Source organism: Diprion similis, chromosome 12 (assembly GCF_021155765.1).
Source record: "Diprion similis isolate iyDipSimi1 chromosome 12, iyDipSimi1.1, whole genome shotgun sequence".
Classification (NCBI taxonomy): domain Eukaryota; kingdom Metazoa; phylum Arthropoda; class Insecta; order Hymenoptera; family Diprionidae; genus Diprion; species Diprion similis.
In genome coordinates, this window is record NC_060116.1 from 3,619,331 (window position 1) to 3,637,133 (window position 17,803).

Sequence of the window (17,803 nt, forward strand, 5' to 3'; positions counted from 1 at the left end):
TATTAAACCGTAGCACCGTCCTTGTATAACGTATAACGCTAGTATCTTCGTTCCCTATAGAATATCGTACCTTTTTGAATCTTTGATTATGTTTCGTAGATTTTTGGATTTTCAAAATCTTACCGTTCATCTTAGGGAAAATTTCACCAATTATATTCAACAATCGATCAAATTCGGTTTTACTGTGAAAATTTACTAATGCAACTGCCATTGATTAACGATACGAGGCTTGAAAAATTCCGAAATTTTCTATCGTGAAACGCAAATTCGTCATATTTTTCATTCAAACTATTTGTTTTTCCGGTATAGACGAAAACCGATTTTGGACACAAAAATATTTTCTTTATTATTGAATTTTTCAAGCGCTTGATACATTCATTATAAAATACCAAAATGTATTGTCTGTATTTTGAGAATTTATGATTTGAAAAGCCGAATACCTACAAAAGAAATCGAAATATGCAAATACGAAATGAACTTTCACGTGTTTTAATTCCCTTTCTCGTTAGGTTGATCGATGGACTCTTTCATATTGTATATACGTATATATATAATAAAAATGTTTACCTTCCCAAACCTGGAAAAAATATTGTATCAATTGTGTATTAACACTCAGTAATAAACTGTAATGTTGAAATTATTTCTCGTCGTTAAGTCTTGTCATCGTAGAATGTGACGATGAAATGAATCGGAAAGGGAAAGAAATTGACTTAAGAAGGGGATTTTAGTGTGAGCGCTTCTTGTTTTATCTCATTTTCAAACAAAAAAAAAACTACGATCATTTTATTTGATTCGATAGAAATTATTTGAGGAGCGATAATTTAGTCAATAATATCTGAATTTCTGCTACGTCGACATAATTTTAGTTCGTACCGTAGACACTTTTACGTTATTACGCGTACAGCCGCCATTTTGTAATATTGTGCAATAAAAAAATTCCGAAAGGTAGTGCAAATTCTATATTATTGACCACGAAAATCCTCCTAGATTTTGAGGAAAAAAAAAAAATACTTCTCACACTAGAATCCCCTCCATAAAAAATGGCCCAGTTTTCGTTTTCAATCTGTTAAAGATGTGCCCAGATTTTTGACATTTTATGGATTTGTTTTTTAAACTTGTATTTTTATCTCTTAACGTGAATGGGTAAAAAAAAAAAAATCAACGATGATGCAAGTCTCCATCCTCATAAATTGCTTGCAGGAAACAGCAAATTTACTCAACTTGAATTGAGCAATCATAAAATTCTACGTATTCACACAGGCTTAAAAATATCCAGAGTTTCGGATATATTCAGAAATACTATATACATCGTTAACTTGACCGTGTTCAAGAGCGGATGTATATATATTAGGGTGGCGCAAAAAAACCGACTACTTTTTTTTTTTTTTTTTTTGAGTCTCGTGTGACAAAATGTTAGTTTTTGATGTTTTAAGAGCCCACTTCAAAGGACAGTTCAAAAAAAATTCTTAAGAGGTCGCTCCACATTTTTTGAAACGTCAGAAATCGTCAAAAATCGATTTTTTTTTTAAATTTGTTTTTCTCGTTACGGTATAATTTTATAGACAAAAAAAAAAAAAAATAAGTTTCCGAAAGTTTCAGTTCAAAATTTAAATTTTGAAAGGTCGCTCATAATTTTTTTTCAATTTTTTGGTGCATTTCTTTAGATCTTTTCGAGCGACCTTTTAATATGCATATTAAAATTTCATACATTTTTTTTCTTTAATTTAGTATGAAAGAATCGATAACAATACACCGCGACATGGATTAAAAATCAAACAAAATACTGAAAATATAATTTTTTCAATTTAATTTTTTGACGATTTTTGACATTTTTAAAAATTTGGAGCGGCCTCTTAAAATTTTTTTTTTCTAGCCGTCCTTTGGAGTGGGCTTTTAAAACATCAAAAACTATATATATATATATATATATATATATATATATATATATATATATATATATATATATATATCTCATTCCACGTACAATACACAATACAATGTTTTTAGGTGACTTGAGATGTTCAAAAAGCTATGATTCGGGGAACAATCGACAAGCTGTGTGATTTTCTTCGCACTTGTCTCCGTTTTCTTCAAACTCCACTCTCGAAGGGAGCCACGTAGTGATGTCCCATTTCCTACTTCCGTTTCCTTTCCCACGCAGGGAATTTTGGGCAGCCCATATAACCGGCGCAGCTTTGCAGACGAAAAGACGAACGCAATCCGTGTCGAGTCCGTCTATGCGATCGACGAGATGCCTCGGCAAGTTTTCATCTTTTGCTTGAGCGACGAGACGTTGGATCTGAAATATTGAATGTGGATGGCTTGGCTTCGTCATCGAACGAAAATGGAGTATCCGGAATGGCCGAAGAACTGTGAGATGAATGTAATTTGGAATAATATGTCACATTTTATGCATACTTATCTGGATAATTTTACAACACAATCCAAACTCTATATATTCATTGCAGTTGATCCCCCCAAAAAGCACCTCTGGTGCAAAAACCTTTCGCCAAGTACACATTAAAAATGTGTTCTCATCGTTTTTGAAAAACCATTGAAATCACATACAACCGCTAAGACATTTTTATTTTGTCCAAAATTCTATTTTCATGCTTTTAAAAGTGAAGAATTTTTTGAAAAATCTTGCCCCACGGTATTCGGGACGCATATAACTTCGCTTTTTCCACAACTGAGATCCGCCTTATTCGTGCAGCGACGAAGAAGCTGCCAACCTCGAATGATTCTGTAATTTAGGATCTCTCAGTGAATTTATAAATCTCTATCTAGCTATTTAATCTCTGAAGTATGTCCGAATAACCTGTTTAAATCGTAAACCCTAATTATTAAGCCGACTAATCACTTTGGATTGAAGCATCATACGTACTTTGTTTTAAAATATGAGTCAGCAATCTGGATGCAAGTTCTGAAGTGAAAGTAATCTGTCATTTATCATATTATTTAAATTTCTTTCGTGGCCGTTTACGATACACGGCAAAAGAAGATATCAAAATTGTTACTCGAAATTATCACCAAAATTGAAAGAGTTGTTGGATAGCTCTACACGGAGCGAGAAAAGAATTCTTGAAACAACATTATATTTTGTTCGAGTCCATTCACTCGAATCTAATATCCCTTATGTGTTCCAAAAACGATGACTTCAATTAAAAAATTTCGATTTAGTTAATTTGTCAAAATGATTTAGTCAAGTGACCAAGTCGCCTATCGTTTCATTTCACATTCGAATAATTTTGGAAAAAAAAAAAAAACAGAAAACTGTTTCTGAAGTGCGAGAGACTCTTCTTCCCAGAGTCCGAATCGCTCTAATCTGGACTTCCAATACCCGCTCAACAAGACTCTGTACGTTTCAAAATATTTTTTCTAGGATCTGTTGCTGTTAAAATTGTTTTTGCATATTTTTTAATGTAATTTTTCCCAAAATTCGTCAATAAAAGATCGCATTTCAAACGCCAATATTGCGAAGGGTCACACGTGAAGTGAAAATAACGATTTAACGAGACTGTCTTACTGTCACGATTTTTAAATTTTGGATAACTGACGTCAAAGTTTTGAATATTTTATGACTATTGTAATAAAAATGATAAAAATATGATTGCAAATGATTAAATTTATAAAAAATGATTGCGATATTCCAGATAATTTCATGATTGAAATGACTGATGATACAATGACTGCTTTAATGGCCGACACTTCGTGGTGGATTGGTCCATAGGTGCAAAAACTGTTCAATGCTCACCCTTTCGTTAGTCGAATCAAGAATAAGCTGCATCGGACCTCGAATCCATTTATCATCATCTGTTAGTGGATCTTGATCCTCATCTAATTTCAAGTCCATTCCTCGTGATCGATCGAGTTTTGACTTCAAGTTGAAGGCAGTACTAATCTGCGAGACCCACGTTGTATTGTTTGAACAATTAATAATTATTTACCGTACGATCAAGAAATAAAAAAAAAAAGATGTCGTCTCAAGTTTGCATTAGTTACTGATCTTGGTTTGAATGAAAATTTTGAATGCGCGTTGAAATTTCGAATTCAAATTTTTTTCGAATAATTTATGTAAGGCATCCACATGGAGCAAGACTGCAGATACTTTTTGAACGTTAAACGATTCGAAATTTTTACTATCGAAAATTTTCAGAAGATTTTAAAAACGAAAATCAGGTAACTGAACTAACTTCAGTTCTTTCTAAATCTGCATTTTGGGTATCCTTTAGGATCTTCAATCGCCGGACATATCGACTTAAGCATCCTTTACCGGACATAAACGAAAAAAGCAATCCGCAGATGCTTTAAAAGAAGAAGACCAACCGCCCGAAAACATCCAGAACAAAACGAACCATTTGAGCCAGAAAGATTGCGCTGTTAACGGCGATGGCGTTGATCTTAGTTGGATCGAGACCAAGAAGCTTGAAAAAAGCCGCCATCAGACCCTGGTTTCCAAAATATTTTTTCTTTCCAGTAAAGTTCTTGCTGGGTTGGTCAGTTCCATTGTCACCACGGTTTTGTTTCTCGTGTCCCAAGCTCGTAGCGACAAGTTCAGCTATATCCTTAGCAATTCCAATGTAGCTGCTGGCATATTCCAAACCCGATTTAATCGTATCCAAAACCCCTGAAAAGTGTCTCAAGGTTTTCAATTGCTCATTCTATGATGAATCGACCGAATAAAACTAACGAAGAAACGTTTACTTTGAATACAAACATTTCAGCGTTGGTTTCATTCAAATCCATCAAGCACATCCAAAAATCACCCCGTTGGGTGCCCATCTTTGGGAGTAGTTTTCACCCCTTTAAACAGTTTATTATCAGATAAAAAATATATTTGTCTTTTAGTTTTCGATGCACTAAAATCACAACATCGAAGGGTCGTTCCAGCTGGGATTCCTTGTGAGAAGAATTTCCTTTATATAGTGACTTAATTAAGAATTCGAGTAAAATGGGTGTCGTCATAACAGTTGGTACGATTATAGTTGTATTACACTGCATCTTGTCGTTAAATGAGACAATTTTTGATAACGACGACTAACGAAAACACGTAATTGAGTACTAAAAGTAATCACAATTCGAAATTTCTCTGAACGTTGGGCTGCCCAAAATTGTTGGGTACTCACTCACCTGGACGTTGGACCGCGGCATAAGCGTGGGTAAAAGACAAAAGGCTGAAGCCAAGGAGAAGCATAGCATACGTCGACATCCTCGCGATAAGAAAATTTCTTCGACACTGGAGTTCACCTCCGGATCTTCACTGCTAACGGATTCACGAGTGATGATTATAATAACGTCACCTCATTATCGCGTGTCGTGATGATCACGTGGTATCCACCTTTGTCCATTTTACCTGGTCTACTTCCTTCGCAATTTAACGAGCATGCATGTCACCTCCAGTTTCTCGTAACTCGTTCCGAGATAGAGTTTAACAGTTAAACAATTCTCCCCTCCAAGTCGCGGTCCACACACCGCGGAAATTGAGTTTCACGCTGGTAGTCACGTAACAATCATACTCACCGCTAACTTCTTCTTTTTTTTACCCATTTCCCATGTACTTACACAGTCCCCATTCAGACCCTTCGGAATATTAATGTGATCTCAAGAAAATAATCTCGCCACAATTAATGATGCGATTTTGTCAGTTTGTTATTGGCTCTTATTTTGAGGTGTTTATGAAGACCCGTTGTACACCTCGAAAACGCGGGGATGCATAACACCTATACCGCTCAAGCGATCAGAGTGAAACTTGGGCAGTTAATGCCTTATTTTGGCAAAAAGTGAAGCGACTTTTTACTTTTTCAAAGTTTTGAAAGAAATTTTACAGATTGGTTACCACCCACAGAAATTAACCAAATTTTCATAGTTGCACTGAATGGATCGAACTATACGGTATGATGCCACTCGGCGGTGATAAAACACACATTTTGAGCCCATTCCCATGAGATTTGATAGTGAAGTCACGAAATGGCAGCTGATCTGGTTTTCGATTACGAAGAACACTGAAATCTCATTTTGGTGACATTTGTCGGTAATTTCTTACCGACATTACACGCATACATTACCGGCATGCGCGTAATGTCGGTAACAAATGTCGCCAAAATGAGATTTCGGTGTACTTCGTAATCGAAAATCAGATCAGCTGCCATTTCGTAATTTTACCATCAAATCTCATGGAACTGGGCTCAAAATGTGTGTTTCATCACCGCCGAGTGGCATCACACCGGGTAGTTCGATCCATTCAGTGCAACTGTGAAAGTTTGGCCAATTTCTGTGGGTGGTAACCAACCTTTCAATTTTTTTTTCCAAATCTTAAAAAAGCAAAAAGTCGCTCCACTTTTTGCCAAAATAAGGCATTAACTGCCCAAGTTTCACTCTGATCGCTTGAACGGTATAGGAGTTCTGCATCCCCGCGTTTTCGAGGTGTACAACGTGTCTTTATAAGCACCTTAACGAAAGGGCATGAAATGTTGAATCTATCAGGTAGTGATGCTTTTTCTGACTGAAATGAAAGGCTAGCCAGAAACAAATTACCTCAAAATTACTGACCTAGTCACGTGGCTTGCAAATCACGCTTGAATCGCGTGGTCGGTATTGCATTTTTCTAACAATAAAATACGTACTGAGAACGAACACAGAGATTGCTGGACTCAGTGGGCACCGTTTTCTTATTGTTAGTCGAGCCAAGAATAAGCTGTGCATCAGACCTTGCGCCCGATTCCTGTCCTCTTTCGATTTCAAGCACACACCTCGTGATCACGCAGTTTACAGCCTCGAGTTAACGATGTATCAGTGGTACAGCTCGAAAATAAATTGCTGCATTAGGAAAATAATGAAATCTGGTTTCGACTCGTGAGATTAAAACTCATTGAGTTCAGATTTTATTTAACGTAAGGACTCTATCTCCTCGTAGATGAAAATCAAAAACAGCAAATTGAAACAACGAACGTTCAGCTGTCACGTACATATTATTATTTTTTGTTATTGTTTATAAGATTACCGAAACTGTCTTGCTCGCGTAACTATATCGTTTGCTTTCTCTATAAACTGTGATCGAGTTATCCTCCAAAAGTCATCTGAAAAGAATTTTCATCCGCGTTTATACGTTTTTGCACGTAAAAGTTATAAATTTGATATAAAAGATTTTGGTGATTGTAAAGTCTAGTCGCTGAAGAAAGAATTCAAAGTAAGAAATTGGCGAAAAAAAATGATTGAAGTTACGAACACAACGAGAACCGATTGATTAAACTTTCACAATTCAGTCTAAATTCGAAATTTTTTGCGTGACAACGGCTATTGGTTTATAAAAACTCGAGGTTTCCTCAAAACTCTCCACGTTCTGAAAAAACTGCCCAAATAAATTTCTCCTCAAGCATATCGCCTAAGTTGGCATTATTATCATTGAACAAATTCTTTCCTACTCTAAAACACCGTCAGAGATTCAATTTTAACGGAGCCGCAAGGGGCAATTACGTAATCACGTCATTATTTCGCGTCAGTATTCGTCTCTTCGTATTCTACCTGGTCAGTTGTTTCGTGCTTTGTCGGGCATGCATATTCCATCCACGGCTCGGCTAATTTCAACTTGAAATTTAACAGTTAAGCTTCTCGCCTCGAAGTCGCGGTCTGTACACCTCGACAATTGAGTTTTACGCTTTTGCCTATCTAAGACTCCTTTATTCATAGTCTAGACTGTTGGAAACAAATTGTGCTAATCCTAGAATTTTCCCAATCTACAATTCTGTTGTATCATTAAAATTCGAACGTTTATCCGAGTGAAATGACGGTTTAAAGTGCGATCAGATTATTTATAACGATAAATAAATTTCCAGATTTCCTTCTACATTGTTTATTATAACAACAATACTGGGTTTTACATTCTACTTGGTATAAATTTTCGATTGAAACTTGAGAAAAATTCGACAATCTGTACAAGTTTTTTCACTCTCTTGCAGGAATGCACGTGAACTAATTACAGAAAATAAATCGAGACCGGTTGCTGATTGAAAAAACTTGGAGAAGTGATAAGCGATGTTAAGTAAACTGTTTATACTAATTGGGTGCGCGGTGAGTGCCTCAGCCGCAGCGGATGTTGGTTTAGACCTATTCTTTAACGAGGTTCGAAGCCTGAGTCAGCTGCCGATGGATAAATTGATCCACATGAAATCAGTGTTCACCTTCGATCAAGGTTCGTTTTTTCTCTCTATTCTTCTTTTGGCCTAGCCAGATTACCGCAAGCTTTCATGCACATGGATTTTCCATCTCCAATAAGAGAGAAAGTTATACGTTTAGTTTCCTCCTATAGACGTTGGAACGTTTTGAGCTCTGGAGCTAATCGTCTTGCGTAATTTGTGGATGAATTTTTATCCGACACTATGTTGAGGGGGAATAAATAAATTTCCATAATTTTATTGCACATATTTCGCGAATAATCAGCTAAAGTATCCAACCAGCGAGTAAACCGAACGAACACAAACATGGCGATCGTATCGTAAAACGCCAGAGTTTAATTATCTTGAACGTTTTGATTAATAAATCTTTTCTCAAATTGTTGACGTTATACGAATATAGCCTGTGCGATTTCGATGCACATAGCGGGTGTATTGTTTCAATCATATTAATGGTCTACCCTACTGACGAACAGAAAAAAGGGTTTTTCCAGAATTTTTTTAATAAGTTTTAACTGTCAATATTGATGTAGGATTTGTTAGGCTTAATAAATATGCTCTTGGATTAACTATTCATGTGGCATGCCCGTACACCGCCTGTTTTATTGGCAAGGATAAAGATTTCAGGACGAGCTCAAGGCGAGCCGAAAGCGAGTACTGAAATTATCCGAGCCAAAAAACGGTTTACGGGCATGCCACATACAATCTTTTTTACGGTATGGGCATTGAAAAGCAAAACGAAGAGTGAGGTTATGTCGCGATCTGTTCGACGAAGCTACTTTATTTGGCAGTTTGGGATGCGCACTTCGAACTGCGCATCAAAATTACGGAATAAAGACTTTATTCCGCAACTTTGTTCGCTGCCGTATAAAGCGTCACTTTACGTAACGAGAAATGCCACAAAAAGTAAACTTTTCAATGCCCATGCCGTAAAAATAAATTTTTTTATTCATTTTAATCACTTTTTGTACACGGAAATCGAAGTTGAAAATCAGTCTGACAAAAGGTAGGTTTGCGGTGTTGATGATTTCTCAGAGATGGTTAACCTGAAACCAAAAAATCGAACGGTTTTAGATTCAGCATGTTAATGGCCTTGGAATGAATCAAACAATTTTTGATATTCGTAAAATGAACAAAACGGCGGCTATTTTTCGAAAAAATTGAAAGGAACCGCTTTTTTGACGTGATTAAAATTTTGAAAATGATTAAAATCAATAAAAAAAAATGATTTCATGTAATTCAAGAGCATATTTATTAACCCTAACAAAGCCTACATCAATATTCACAATTAAAACTTGTTAAAAACATTCTTGAAAAACCTTTTTGTTTTTGCTCGTCAGTTGGGTAGACCCCTTAATTATCATTGGCGCAAACAAAATTGCTGGATATTTTCGAAACAGATTTTTCTCTTTCCTGAACGTCTGATTCAGGCCCAATGGGTCCCAATCGTCGTAAATCACTTGTTGTATTTCAGATCAGTCGCATGAGAACAACGAGACTCTCCAAACCGATTTTGAACACCCCTCATCGACTCTGCCAGTTGCCCTCCCTCTTGCGAGGCCGAATTCAAAAATTGTTCGACGTCACGACGACTACTGGCAAGAAGGATGGTATAAAAGCTCGAAAATATCAAAGTTCTTTCAGCTGGCTGTCACTGCCCTGTCCTTTTTCGCGTTCGGAGGATACCTTTTGACTCTTATCATCACTGCACTAAGAAGAAATGCCGCAGTCACGACGCCAGGAAATGTTATATTTCTCCAGGTATAATTAATCATTAGGGTGGCGCCAAAAAAACCGATTATTTTTTTTTTTCTTTGAGTCTCGTGTGACAAAATGTTAGTTTTTGATGTTTTAAGAGCCCACTCCAAAGGACAGCTCAAAAAAAAAATTTTAAGAGGTCGCTCCAAATTTTTTTAAATGTCAATAATCGTAAAAAAATTAAATTAAAAAAATTATATTTGCAGTATTTTGTTTGATTTTTAATTCACGTCGTAGTTTATTGTTATCTATTCTTTCTTACTGAATAAAAGACAAAAAATTTATGAAATTTTAATATGAATATTAAAAGGTCGCTCGAAAAGATCTAAAAAAATGCACCAAAAAATTAGAAAAAAATTATGAGCGACCTTTCAAAATTCAAATTTCAAACTGAAACTCTCAGAAACTTATTTTTTTTTCTGTCTATAAAATTATACAGTAACGGGAAAAAATTTAAAAAAAAAATCGATTTTTGACGATTTTTGACGATTTCTGACGTTTTAAAAAATGTGGAGCGACTTCTTAAAATTTTTTTTTGAACTGTCCTTTGGAATGGGCTCTTAAAACATCAAAAACTAACATTTTGTCACACGAGACTCAAAAAAAAAAAAAAAAAAAAAAAAAAAAAAAAAAAAAAAAAAAAAAATAGTCGGTTTTTTTGCGCCACCCTAATAATCATGCTCGATTTTTATTAAGGTCGGATGATTAAAAATCCGTTCTATTTTCTGATTTTTTTATACGAGATTGTGAATCTTCGAGTATCTGCTTATGGAATTATTATAATCTTTACTCTTGTGAAAATTTCTACTATTACAGAGTTTTACAGAAATCGGAAAATCTCGTATTTTTTTATACAAAAATTGTAAATATGCATAGTTTTTCGTTAAGGATTGTTGAATTTTTTTTTTTTTTTTTCTCTTCTTCAATTGTATTGTCTTGTAGATTTTTTTTTACTGAAGAAATAAAAATTACTACGAAGCTGCAAGTTTTTATGATAAACTATGCATATTTACAAAATTATACGAAATATTTCAATTTCTCTGAAAATTCGTAGAAAATCTTAGAAATCATTTTGACCAGGGCAGCTATAAAATCCCTTAAAAAATACAGAGATAGCAAGTACTAGCCTTCTGTCGAGGAGCAAAAACCATATGAATTAATCCACTGTTTTTTTAATTTTTAATTAAAATCAGCCTTATTTATTTTTGTTCCATAAGATCTTGTGACAGTAAAGTCATTAAATACTGAAAAACTGTGGGTTACGCGCTTTTGGTCCCTTTTGGTCCTCGCAATGTGTACTCGAGCAAAAGTTCAGATGATAGTTCGTTTAAAATCAGTTAAAAATTGCCAAAAACCTAGTAATTTCATTCGATTTTCCTCCACAATCATTTTATTTAGAAGACTATTTCCTATGAATTCACCAAAATGCTTTTGTTTCCATTCAATTATTGTCGCTACCGTTTGATAGAAAAATAATAAGTTGAGTGCTGAATTTGATTGAAAAACATTACTCTTATTAAAAATTTACTAATTTTCACCGGAGGTAAACCGAGTTAGAAAAGATTTTCAAAAAATTACAAGAGTCGAGTCGAGTATACTAAAATTGAAAACATAACGTATTGTTGTTGTGCCTATATCGATTGTTCCAGGGACTGCAAACTCCGGTGAAACGGCCCAAGAGATCAGCTTTTCACGATCCAATGGAGAACGATTTTAACACCGAAAGATTGTACCAAGGGATGATCATGCTGTCGGAAGGCTACGCGCTGTACAATTGAACCATGTATTTCAGTTCTCGAGTGTATGTTTAATTATAAAATTTTTCAATCGTTAATTACTATTGGAAATCAGTATTCGTGGTCAAAGTGACTCGAAAAAAATTAATTCCAGGTAGCCGTATTGAAGCGTGAGTAAGTTTCTCGTCTAAATAAACGTTTCACGTTTCCTTGATAGAAAATAAATCGTTATACCAAATACTGTCAAACAAAAGACACTTTAAAATTTTTCCGTACCATAAAGTTCATGGAATTGATCAATTCGTTTTTAGGATTTAAAAACAAAATATTGAATGAAAGTTTTTTGAGTTACTAGATGTTACATAAAAAAGTGTTTACAGAATCACATCCGGAATCGATTGTAAGAAACCATAATAACAAAAAGTATCGTGAAATAAGTTTGACTTAATGTTCATTTCGATGTACGCGTTAATATTTAATAAAAAAATGTCTTTTTGTACGTCACGTTCGAAAGAATAAAATGACATTTTCTAAGACGAGGCGATCACGATACTCAATATGTTTCCCCATTACTCGAATCCCATAATTTACGTTACGTCACGTCGCGTCGACCATGGAGATGTACACCTGGCTTGTGGGTATCAGACATTTACCATGAATATCCATACATATACGTTCTACACCTGGTTGATTTCGAAGTGGGAACTCCCGTCGTGCACGACTGGTGGTCCGACGTGTTCAGGAATTCATATTTAATTAATATAAACACTGCTAGACTCGCGCGAGTACTTTTTATGAATATTCAGTCTTCCAGTGTCGCAACTCGGCCTTTCATGTACCGATAGACACTCGCACGTTGACAATTGAAACAGGATTTCATGCAAACTCACAATTTTTTATTTAGTTCAAAATTTTTTCTGCCGTTGTCCCAACTCTGAAGCAACATCCTGAATTTTTTCACATTTTTTTACTAAACCGATTAATTATTTATTAGTATTCAGAGTTATTTTTAAACAGACCTTGTTTATTTATTGATTTTTTTTTTTCTCATTTTTATCTAGCACTTTCAATTTTTTTTTTTTTTTTGACGGACGAAGATCTCGTTTAAACGGATTGAAAATTCTCAAAACATGTATTTTTCACTAACTAAGAAAATTTCGAGAACGATTTTATTATAAAGCTGATAAAAACAAAGCTGAAAGTGTCGGAAAAAAAAAAAAAAAAAAAAAAAAAAAAAAATTGAACTGCTGTAGAAATTTTTCAAGTGAAAAATAGAAATTTTGAGAATTTTTTGAAAATTTTCAGACCGTTCGACGAGAAAAAAAATTTAAAGTGCTGAAAAAAAAAAATGAAAAAAATAGACTCATCGTGGGTCCGGTCTTGAAATATTTGGAACAGAAAATACAGTTTCGGAGAATTTTTTGAGAGTCTAAAAAAGATTCTTTTCAAATTCTCTTCAAATATTCATAAATAATTGAGCACTTGTCTAAAAATTTCAAAAAATTCAGGTTACTGTTTGAGAGTTAGGACTTTAGGGTTTGGACAGTTGCAGATAATTTTTTAAACAAAATCAGAAATAGTAATAGTCAGACGTTGGTCGATATCGCAAAGAATTCTCTCTATGTATATATATCTGATGCAAAGGATTATTTAAAGGAAATATTCATCATGATTTTGAGAGGATGCAAAAATTTTTTCCTAACCTTTCATTTCTTCTCTCTTTTACATGAAAATGAGGTTGTTTTTATTCACACGAATAACTCCAAAGAATTAACGCCTCGAACTTATTTCTTAACTATCATTATGAATGAGGGAAAAAAAAGTTGAAAAACTATTTATCCATAGTATGTTAATGTTTTCTAATATCTAAATCGACGAAATGTTCTAGAGCCGAAGTGAGAATAAATCTGGATTTCGAGTAGATCAACGATACAAATAATGATTACGAGACTGGAATTCTTAATTATCGAATAATAAATTTGCGAAGACTAGTGAAGAAGCGGAAGTTGAGCCGCGTTATTTTCACACCTTCGTCACGGTATCGAAAATCTTAAAGCCTAATAAAATCGAATAGAGGTACGAGGTTGTGTACATATTACTCTGGATAACCGAGCGTGGGGGCGGAGGAACCCGCTTCAAACATGGCTGTCCAAATAAACATTTAACTCGGTGTATATATACCGAATGCTACGTCCCGGTATACAAAGGTAACCATATGGCTTCAAGAGATATAATCATCGTCTTTCGTGCTATACACACGCATACGTACATACACGTGTGTGTCTATACATATATATATGCTGACTCGAGCTGTGTTAAGGGAAAAACGTATTTGTGTGTGTGTGTGTGTGTGTGTGTACTATATATATAAACGGTATTTTATAGAGCAATTACCACCACATCTCTGCTACAGCTTACGCATCCCTAAGTTGAGACCGAATTGATATAATTAACCATCAGACACGCGTCTTTCTTTGCACGATAGTTTTTATAAGACACCCGTTATAGAGAGTAATATCTAGTTGTGGTTATACTCTGTATATGGTCAATGAAAATTTTTTTTATTTTTAAAAAGTGCGAATTTCCCGAGACAAAAACGAGCGGTTTTTTTTTTTTTTTTTTTAATGCAAAACTGAAGCTTTTTTTTTTATCAATCCGCTGACTTTTTGTTAGTTTGTAAAATTTCAAAAAGATTCTAGTTCATGGTACGAAGAATCTCATCTGGTTTAAGGTAAAAAAAAAAAAAAATTTCCAGATACTGCGGTTATATTTTTTCATGAAAATTTCATGAAAATTTTTAAATATTTGTCCACTTGAGGTTTTTTTCTTTTTATCTTAGTCCTGAAAAATCGTCCCCATTTCACACTCGAGAAACTATATTAGCCCCTTAATTGTGAAGAATGGAGGAAACTCAACAAACAGATGTAAACGCAAATGAAGCTAATGAAATAAAATGAAATTTCAGTGATATTTTGTAAATACTGAAAATAAAATGTAAAATAAACGTATATTTGAATTTCGAAAATCTTAATTATTTTAATACGGAGTTTTACAGAACTCGCTTTATTCTACGAATTTTTAACATCGAAATGCCCATCGCGTGTCCGATTTTCATAAATCATGTCTAATTTTTGTTCGGAAGTGAATTTTCAAAAATTGATCTAATTGAATAAAAATTAAGCAACGTGAGTTGCATTTCTTGAATCTCTGTTGCGTAGTTTTTGTGAAGGAAATCCTGAAAAGTTTCGGAACGGCGCCATTTTTTCGTTGTTATTCTTCAAATTTAGCGAAAATATTTGATAAAATCGTAGATATTCTCAATTTGGTTTTGTGAAAAAGAAAAAGAGAAAACTAAAAAATATGAAATAAATTTTTCATCATCAATTCTCGTATTGCATATTAATCTTAACCGTTCAAACTGTTTGTTTAAGAGAGAAAAAACAAACAATTTCTGACAATTTCACAGCCGTATTGTTGAAAATTCTACTCTCTTTCTCTTTTATAAATAATACTAAAATAATTCACTGAAATTAGAAATTCTAAAAAAAAAATATCACAACTTTTAATTCAGTCAATTATTTCAGTGTATAATTTATAAAATAACAATACAACTAAAGCGTGTCTGATAATTCAGTATTTCTAATGGAATAAAAAAAAAAAAAAATTGTTATTTTCTTTAACTACGTCTTGGCCCTTCTCTAATTATAGGTAACTTTCGTTTGTTTCGAAAAAAAAAAATTTGCACATCATTTCTGAATATATATATATATATATAATGTTCCTATAATACGAATGATATAAATTATTCGGCAAGTTTATTTTTTAGAGATCCAAGATTCATTCGAGAATATATATTTTATTTTCATTCCATAAAAAAAGGTTTGTAAATCGTACCAAGTTATTAACCATCGTTAAATTTCCGCTCTATCTTACTGACATTCGAAATTTATTGCTACACGTGGAAATAAATATAATATTGAAAAGAGCTTTACGATACCGCGATCAGATTTTGAAAACACGTACCACACATACATACTTCTGCCCAATGTAATGATCTCTGCGATACTCTTAAATTCTTTATTTTCTAATCGGAAATTAGTAACTTGCTATATTAAGCGTATTAAGCGTAACTTAATTATTAAGCGTATAATATAACAAACCTATTTCGAAGAGTCCGCAAACAGACAGTATATATATATATATATATATTAGGGTGCGCAAAAAAACCGACTATTTTTTTTTTCAGTCTCACAAAATGTTAGTTTTTGATGTTTTGAGAGCCCACTCTAAAGGGCAGCTCGATAAAAAAATTTCGAGAAGTTGCTCCAAATTTTTTAAAATGTCACAAATCCTCAAAAAATTAAATTAACAAAAATTGTATTTTCAGTATTTTGTTCGATTTTTAATTCATGTCGTGGTATATTGTTATCTATTCTTTCTTACTAAATTAAAGAAAAAAAATTTATGAAATTTTAATATGAATATTAAAGGGTCCCTCGAAAACATCTAAAGAAATGCACCAAAAAATCTGACGTTTTAAAAAATGTGAGCAACCTCTTGAAAATTTTTTTTTTGAACTGTTCTTTGGAGCGGGCTCTTAAAACATCAAAAAATAGCATTTTGTCACATAAGACTAAGAAAAAAAAAAATATATATAAATAAAATATAAATTATGAATTAATAAATCTCGATCGGAAAGGGCAAATACGACTTCGAGCTGTTTCTAAGCCTTTCTCAAGTTAGGGCTACGGTTAGCAGGAGAGATAAATGCCGGATTTATTGCCGAATCCACGAAGAGTCTGAATTAATTGAAATTATACGTGGATGCAATTTTAATTTTAACGAGTTACCAACCTGTGCAATCGAGCTTCAAGCTTCACGCGTACGAAGCGTTATCGAATAAAATATGCATTATACACACGCGTGTAAACGTGTGCGGCAATATAAGTCAGGTTTTAATTTATTGCTTGTACAGTTGCACGCTTGAAAACTCATTTATATCTCTTTCAGGGTTAAATAGGAGAAAACAGATTCCCATCAATGACCCATCTCGAATATATTTCCACACCATTTCACGAACATCTTTTTATCGAAAATAAAACAAAAATTTTCTGCACGGAATGGATCATTAGATCTGTACAGTTTTGCTAACTGAAAAATTGGAGAATCTTCCGATGGAATAAATTTTAACCACCTCCGAAAAATTATTTAAAAAATTGTCTATTTTTTTTCAATAACTCTGCATTCTTCAATACCTTCTGTATTGAATGAATCATTCATCATATAGATATCTATCAATATATGTAACCAAAAAAAATTATATTCCGGAGCAAATGTCCTTTGTCCAAAAAAAATATAATTTTCAAAAAATCTTTTCTCAATATTTTTTTTTATGGCCTAAAATAATATTACTTACTTTAATTCGAGACATATATATTAAACCAACCTCTAATAATAGCCTAACAGTTGAAGAAAATTTGTTTGTTTGTTGTTTTTGTTTTTTTTTTTTTGTTTTTGTCAAAATTTTTCAGTAAGTCCACTTACTGATCAGACTCGGGCAAGAATTGTTTGGATGTATTAATTCTCGAGATAACGTAAAAAATCGTTTAGTTTTATGTAAATGCAAAGCAAAAGTATAAATTTCCGCGTATGATAGAAAAGTAGAAAATAGTCGAGAAAAAAAAAAAAAAAAAAGAAAAAAAAAAGAAAAAAAAAATTGTACGGAAACTATACAAGAAATGATTCTTTTTCGATGTTAAATTGGTTCGAAAGCATCTCGCGTGTAATCTTGATCGTAAATAATCCGTCTCGATACAATAAACGATAATATCTGAATAACGTTTACGCGTTTGTAACAGAAAGGAGAGAAATAATCGATGTAAAAAAAGGTTGCCAGCGAAGATACACTGTTATTCATACAGGAAGTTGATTTGAGAGCAGATATTCCATGGAACAATGTTCTCCCCTGATTATTTTCGCAGCAGCATATTCGACACACGGCTACGGGGAGATCAGCTCGGCTGGACCAATCTTCCGAGACGCCACGCCCTCGCATCTGAAGCCAGCCAATGGGCGAGCGGCTCGGTTAAACACGATGAAGATTTTGGAAACAACGAACCTCTTCAACGATGAGCAAAGACG

At 33.7% G+C, this 17,803-nt stretch overlaps 2 protein-coding genes across 2 annotated transcripts; one reads left to right on the top strand and one right to left on the bottom strand.

Annotated features, from left to right (window-relative positions):
- Positions 1 to 1,957: 1,957 nt before the first annotated feature.
- On the bottom strand, positions 1,958 to 5,526 carry LOC124413008. The gene is made up of 4 exons (XM_046893297.1): positions 5,131 to 5,526; positions 4,356 to 4,627; positions 3,755 to 3,901; positions 1,958 to 2,299 (listed from the first exon to the last, which is right to left on the bottom strand). The coding sequence occupies exons 1-4, from the start codon at positions 5,207 to 5,209 to the stop codon at positions 2,030 to 2,032; spliced, it is 768 nt and encodes a 255-aa protein (XP_046749253.1). The 5' UTR covers positions 5,210 to 5,526; the 3' UTR covers positions 1,958 to 2,029.
- Positions 5,527 to 8,022: 2,496 nt separating this feature from the next.
- Positions 8,023 to 11,826, top strand: LOC124413009. The gene is made up of 3 exons (XM_046893298.1): positions 8,023 to 8,188; positions 9,643 to 9,929; positions 11,576 to 11,826. Exons 1-3 carry the CDS (start codon positions 8,032 to 8,034, stop codon positions 11,702 to 11,704), a joined length of 573 nt encoding a protein of 190 aa, XP_046749254.1. The 5' UTR covers positions 8,023 to 8,031; the 3' UTR covers positions 11,705 to 11,826.
- The last annotated feature ends 5,977 nt before the right edge of the window (positions 11,827 to 17,803 follow it).

Coding starts and splice junctions, on each gene's coding strand:
- LOC124413008 (XM_046893297.1), bottom strand. CDS start 5,209: ATGTCGACGTATGCTATGCTTCTCCTTGGCTTCAGCCTTTTGTCTTTT. Junction 4,628..5,130: donor TGCCGCGGTCCAACGTCCAG/GTGAGTGAGTAC, acceptor GACACTTTTCAG/GGGTTTTGGATACGATTAAA. Junction 2,300..3,754: donor TTGATTCGACTAACGAAAGG/GTGAGCATTGAA, acceptor TCAATATTTCAG/ATCCAACGTCTCGTCGCTCA.
- LOC124413009 (XM_046893298.1), top strand. CDS start 8,032: ATGTTAAGTAAACTGTTTATACTAATTGGGTGCGCGGTGAGTGCCTCA. Junction 8,189..9,642: donor AGTGTTCACCTTCGATCAAG/GTTCGTTTTTTC, acceptor GTTGTATTTCAG/ATCAGTCGCATGAGAACAAC. Junction 9,930..11,575: donor GAAATGTTATATTTCTCCAG/GTATAATTAATC, acceptor CGATTGTTCCAG/GGACTGCAAACTCCGGTGAA.